We start from the raw sequence: 6,559 nt of genomic DNA, 5'->3' as shown, positions 1-6,559 counted from the left end.
GAACTCACTGCCTGACCACATCAGACACTGTGACTCAATTACTGACTTTAAAAACGGACTTAAAACATATCTCTTATGGCTGATGGCTTGTGGACTGATTGACTGACTTGATGAGATGACTATAATTTTAATGACCTTTTTTGTTTGGGAATGTAAGGTGCTTTAAATAAAATTCATTAGTATTATTATTATTATTATTATTATTATTATTATCATTAGAGTGGAAGGCCAAACTCATGTAAAAAGATGTTTCTTACAGGTTCCCCAACTAGTGTTTGTGAATAAATTAATATCTCACTTTATGATTGACACATTAAAGTCCTCGGACTACCTCTCACACTGTGTAACATCACAAAACCGGCGTGCTTTTTGGTGAAATGCAAAGAAGAAAACAGAGAACAGAAAAGAGGCAATGCGTACCTTTGGTATAGCTGAGGATCATATGGTTCATGGTGATTTAAAGCTTTATTGGCTTGGATTTCAATACAACAAATGGCAGTGTGGGTTTTTATAAAACAGTACTTTCAAATACAGTTGCTTCTCACATTAGGTGTTTTTATCTATTTGTTGGTTATTGTATGTTGGATACGGCACTAAAATATATATTTTGTACTTCCAATACATGTAAAGGGAAAGTGTCTGGCCATGTTAATGAGAGCCTGAGAAGAGAGACATTTTCTATGTGTCAGGGTCAAGATGAATGTTTGGCCTGTACAGGAGAGTGGCCATGTGTAGGTGCTCAGATGACTCATTTCCACGTAGATCCGTTAAAACCGCCGATGAGTGAGATGACTGTTTTTCCGGTGTCTTTTCATTTTAAATGTTTATTATTCAAAGACTCACTGAGCCGATTCTTGCGAACTTTGGACTGAAACTTTTTCAGCCCAAGCAAAGGAAAGCTGACACATGTTCAAGCTACGAGCATGGGCATTTTGTTATGGTGCCATGAGGTTCTACTGTACTTACAAAGTTCCACAGGAATCAAAAGCAACACATAGTAGGAAGAAACAAGCAAATAAGAAAAGAAAGCAGTTCCACTTAAAAGCAAAGCAAGAAGTAAAACGAGCGCAGTCAAACCAAATAACATGGCCCTATTTACCATATAGTTTCATTCTTTGTCAATTTTGAACATGGAAGAGATTCCCATTCGTTGTTTCCTGTGCAAGTCCAACTGGACAAAATCATTCAGGCCACAGTCTCAGGAAGCATCAGAGCAAAAAAAGAGTCCATTCCACGGCTTCCTTGGTTATGCCAGGATAAAACAAAAAAACAAAACCCAGAAGAAATAGGAAATAAACTCAAAACCTACATCTAGATTACAGTTGTTGTGTGCTATCTGAATGAATGTACAGTGTGTGCATGCTGCTCTGAGTGCTAGAAGAGCTTGGCCTTCTTTTTCATGTCGTTGCGTTTCCACAGGGGAAGCCTGTCAAACTCCTGGATCTCCATTCCAAAGATGTCAAAGAACTTTTCGGGTGCTAAGTGGCGCTAGAATTGAGAACAAAGGTGGAGAAAACAAAGGAGGGGAGGGTGGGAGGGAGGGGTGTTCGTGGTTAGCACCAAAGCCACAAAAAAGGGTCACTGCAAAGATGACAAGAAGCAATGGATACTGCACATTCCTTGCTACAATTGTATTTTGTGTAACATGGTATTTACACAAAGTAGAGAAATCCAGTATCAATTGCGGACAGTCAGGTGGAAATCTGATACCTCCAGTCTGGTTCTGTCCACATCCCTGGGCAGTTTAGCTCTCCCTCTACTGGTTATCATGAGCATTTCATAGGGATACACCTTCAGAAGGAGACACTCGTCAGTCAACAGGTTCAAACCTACAAGCCGGAGTTAAGTTTCAAAAACTCGCAAAACGTTATTTGTTAATCAAACTCATCTGTCAAATTTGGATATTTTAATAGTTTTGACACTGACAGAGGGAACACTGGGTGGGAGAACAGGTGGGTGACAGGAGGCCGACTGGGAGTGAGAGCTGTTTTTTCCAGGTTGTCGGGGAAATGCAGGGTTCTATGGTGTGCACACTTTTTTTGGTGTAGAAACGTGCAACAGATTAGGTAAGGGCAAAAACATGAAAACAGAGTTGTGTAACGGGCTTTATTTTTAGAGTAATTTTATTGAAACTAAAAAAAAAAAAACAGCAGTAATGTAGGCCAAGTAAATCCACATGGGAATGGTTGTCCTGGAAAACTGAGGTGGTTCTACTTTTTTAAATAACTTATCCCCTCTATACAAGAAGAAACTGGCAAATTATAGTTGTTAATTTAGCTGAAATGCTCAATAATAAGCAACTAGAAGTTCTTTGAGGCCTCTGACCAACTCATATCAACACAGTTATGTACAATCACTTATAGACTACACAGTATATAGTGATATGAGTTGTTTGAAAGACAATCTGGGCATTGGATTGTCCACTGTATGCTGCATACAGTATCCAGCCACTTTAAGTCAATGTGCAGATGAGCATGGAGAAGCCAGCATGCTAAGCGTGACTCGGCAGCTCTTAAAGCAGCATGCTAAATCTGGAACCCAGCTAAAGTGAGTCTTTCACCTCCAGTTAAAATCTCATTTAGTTCCCTATTTCTTCCACCAATGTCCCCCGCACTACGCGGCTGAACGCAACATGCTAATCATTTCCTCCTCCTCTTTTGGGCTGGTCTCTTTTGGTCTACTGTTTCTAAATGAGTTGCAAAATGTGTCCTCATTTACAAGTTAAAATGCACTGAAATAAGTGAACAATGTATAAATGTTGTAACATATTTTAGTATAGATTGCAATGTTCTCATCAGTACAAAAAGAAGAATATACTTGCTTTTGGTTCCAACATATTAGGCATAGATACTCCCCTGTCCATCCTTGCAAGTGCTGCACGGCCATCCTTAATGTGCTAAAGAATAGAAGATACAAGAATGTAATATAGTGGAAGGGGACTGCAGGGATAATGGCATGAAAATGTCCACTAATGACTGTGGGCACAGTTTTCACTGGATGGAGCAAGAAGCTTGGACACTGTTCCGTAAGTTATTAGTATTAGAGATGGGCAGTTGTTTCTGAATGTCTGTCGTTTTTGGTGAATTTTAAAATCATATATTTAAATGTGACATTTAGCTTGAGTCATAACATTGGCAAACAACACTCAAAACAAGACATGAGGCGATGGTTGTACATTGCATTTACAGAACACTGGTTCAGCTACTGGGCACTGCATGTTTGGGCATTTTGAAATCACTACACTGCATGCCCTGTAGTTGACATTACATTCAACAGTGACGCAAGCATGTAGCAGGAGTGGGCGGTGTGCATTCAGGGCAAGGTGCCTTTTGCAACCCATGAGCAAGCAAGAATATAATGCAAGATGAGGAAGCATGCCGTGTGGAAAAGCAGATGAGAGACATACCTGAAACTCTGCAGGACAACATGGGACAGAAAATGAGACTCACAGTTAATGGTTTTGCTGTTGAATCCCCTGCCAGGCTACTATCTACAATACTGATGTCCTTGAATCATTATGCAAGTATTTGAAAATGCATGTCCATTTATGTACACTTAGCAAGCCATTTCGGAGTAATACTGATGCCGAGTAGCTCTGGTGACATTGGCAAAACATTTGCTTAGTGGCCACATTCTGGCAGCAGCTCTCACCTCTGCCTCCTCCACACATGTCCCCATAGCTGTTGTACTGGGTGAAGTCTGTTGACTGGGGCTGCGGGGACACAGACAACAGTACTTTAATACTGACCTATGGGTATTATGATGCTGATTTAGGACCAGAACAGGGTTTTAATGTACAATTTGTAATTTTCTTAATAAAATAACAAAAGACAGAGTTTTATCTAGAGCTAAAACAACCTTTGAACGTGCACATGTTCCACCAAAACAAGTTCCTACCTGAGGCTATCTGCAGCGCTCTGCCCGCAGCTTAGCGCCCCCCATTAAAATTGGGATTAGTTTAAAGAAATGCCAATAAACCAGAGCATGTTTTTCTCAATTCCCGGAATGTTGAGTGGACTAGCAGACCCTCCCGCTGTGGAGACTACTGACACAGTAATTTAAGATCCAGATATTAATTCTGGCATTGGTGACTTTGGTGATATTATGCATTTTACATGCAATTTCTGCTTCTTGGATTTTTCGGAGAAGCCGATTTTTCTTATTGTCATCGATGTGCATTCAGCTCCCTGTGTTACATAATCACTAGCAATCTTTTTAATATGAGTGAGCTCTCACCCGATGCAGCCCATTCCTTCCATAGCCAGGCAGAGAGTTAGTTTTGGTTGGAGAAGTTGGATCTGAAATGAAAAATATGTTCAAATTTAAAATTTGGATTTAAAAAGATGTTGACCCAACTCATGAACATTTACAAGGGCAGGGAATTTTCTAATCACAAATTGAAGCTATTTCATAACATGTCACAGTAAAACAAATCTACTAGGTGCTACATAGCTTAAGAACTTATGTTACAGGACATTGCTGACAGCCTTCTTTTTAGCGTATTAGCTGATGAAGCTGCTCTGTACCTGCATCACAGTTGGTCTGTTTGGGGTCGTAGCGCTGAGCAGAGAGGCTACGTGCGTGACGCTCCCTGATCTCCTCTTTTTCCATCTCCTCCTTCAATATGAGCTTCCCCAAACCAGACTGAATCTACACACACAGACATTCAATTAGCGCTCAGTATAGCCACGGATAAACATCAATCTGTGAAACAAACATTGAGAACACAAAGCATGCATGTGTGGCTTCTATCTCAGGCACGTGGCAGTCAAAGAAAGATGTTAACTTGAAGATTAAAAGTACCTCACTAACCTTGCTGAGATGTTCCTCGTGGAGCTGCTTTCTTTTCAAGGCCTCTTCCTCGTCCTCTTCTCTGGATCTTCTCCTCCCTTCTGTATCCACAGGTGGCGTAAACAAGCCCAAAAAGTTACATAAAACACGTATACACGCACACATAAAGACACACACATCCATGCTACACATGTACTTATACGTATGTATAGTACAACCAGATCAAATGCTTCATCCTCAAATGAAGAGAAAGACAGTAGAGAGTAAATGAGAAATAGGTGGACGGAAGAACACAAATGTGAGACAGAGGTGACGAGACAGATAAACAGAGGGACTTGTTGGAATATTTTGCTACACTGACATGACAGATGTTTCCACTTCATCATTTATGTCAAGATTTTACTGGACGTCAAATACACAGAACAGCACAATGTTAGACAGACAGACAAAAGTCAGTTTGAAGTCAGTCTCAGTTATCTCTGTCCAAGTCATTTGTGGCACTTTTGTGTATAGCTAGTGCCCCCATCATGTGCAGTAAGTGAGCGTAAAATGGTGAATCTGATGCTACCTCAAGCAAGAAATGATATGTCAGCAACAGAAACCAAAAAAAAAACGCTCCTGCTTTTGTGCAAGCAAAACTAAAAGGCAAATACTGTAACGCCTCGTAAAAGCGTGAGCTCGAGTGAAGCAGGGATGCAGTTAAAGGGTAACTTTGGTATGTTTCCACCTGGACTCTGTTTTCTCCATGTTTTTGTGTCTAAGTGACACATGGCCAGAGGTGTCAAAAACATTCAAATTCATTACTCTGGTAGAAGTATAGATGCTAGGGTTTAAAAAGACTTGAAGTATCAACTCAAGCTTTTTGCTCAAGTAAAAGTGTAAAAGTACTGGTTTCAAAACTACTTAAAGTATGAAACTAAAAGTTATATAAAGAGAAAAAATAATTTCAATATGCATTTTCAAATTAGAGAGCGAGTTTTGGAAATAATTAGCTTGTGGTGCTTGAGTGTGCAGAGTTACGGCATTTTTGAAAGCAGTTGTTTTTTTGTCCAACTTTTTCGAAAAAAAATTCTTCTAGACACGGCCGGCCAGGGAGGTAGAAGGGTCTCCTCTTACTGTGTTGGAGTGTGACCTGATTTTTGTCATGTGCAGGTGCAATTGATTGATTTATCTGGACAGGTTTTAGTTTTTAACAATGACAATGAGTAAATGCACTGTATTTATACAGCGCTTTTCTAGCCTTAACGACTACTCAAAGTGCTTTTACATCATACAGGAAACATTCACCATTCACACACATTCAAACACTGTGGCCGAGGCTGCCGTACAAGGTGCCACCTGCTCATCAGATACACACTCACACACATTCACACTCCGATGCGCAGCATCGGGGGCTACTCTGGGTTTACAGTGGTGTGAAAAAGTGTTTGCCCTCTTCCTCATTTCCTGTTCCTTTGCATGTTTGTCACACTTAAGTGTTTTGGAACATCAAACCAATTTAAACAATAGTCAAGGACAACACAAGTAAACACAAAATGCAATTTGTAAATGAAGATGTTTATTATTAAAGGTGAAAAAAAATCCAAACCATCATGGCCCTGTGTGAAAAAGTGATTGCCCCCTTTGTTAAAACATACTATAACTGTGGTTGTCCACACCTGAGTTCAATTCCTCTAGCCACACCCAGGCATGATTATTGCCACACCTGATCACAATCAAGGCATCACTTAAATAGGAGCTGCTTGACACAGTAAGGTCCACCAGAAGA

General features: G+C 40.2%; 1 protein-coding gene across 18 annotated transcripts in view; it reads right to left on the bottom strand.

Moving 5' to 3' along the window:
• Positions 1 to 421: 421 nt before the first annotated feature.
• ablim1a (actin binding LIM protein 1a) overlaps positions 422 to 6,559 on the bottom strand; it is a 42,979-nt gene continuing 36,841 nt past the window's right edge. For 15 of the 18 annotated variants that reach the window (XM_034898067.1, XM_034898063.1, XM_034898071.1 and 12 more), the window contains 8 exons: positions 4,813 to 4,892; positions 4,527 to 4,650; positions 4,237 to 4,298; positions 3,652 to 3,712; positions 3,407 to 3,414; positions 2,822 to 2,896; positions 1,711 to 1,791; positions 422 to 1,488 (listed from right to left, as the gene is read on the bottom strand). In XM_034898067.1, coding sequence (XP_034753958.1) covers positions 1,375 to 1,488; positions 1,711 to 1,791; positions 2,822 to 2,896; positions 3,407 to 3,414; positions 3,652 to 3,712; positions 4,237 to 4,298; positions 4,527 to 4,650; positions 4,813 to 4,892 — 605 coding nt within the window. In that variant the 3' untranslated portion in view covers positions 422 to 1,374. Of the gene's footprint in view, positions 1,489 to 1,656; positions 1,792 to 2,821; positions 2,897 to 3,406; positions 3,415 to 3,651; positions 3,713 to 4,236; positions 4,299 to 4,526; positions 4,651 to 4,812; positions 4,893 to 6,559 lie in introns of those variants that run through there. The other 3 variants (XM_034898060.1, XM_034898059.1, XR_004660109.1) reach the window with 3 other exon arrangements.

This window comes from Etheostoma cragini, chromosome 17 (genome assembly GCF_013103735.1).
Source record: "Etheostoma cragini isolate CJK2018 chromosome 17, CSU_Ecrag_1.0, whole genome shotgun sequence".
NCBI lineage: Eukaryota > Metazoa > Chordata > Actinopteri > Perciformes > Percidae > Etheostoma > Etheostoma cragini.
Note: the sequence above shows the minus strand (reverse complement) of the source record. Positions and strands in the feature narration are given on the sequence as shown.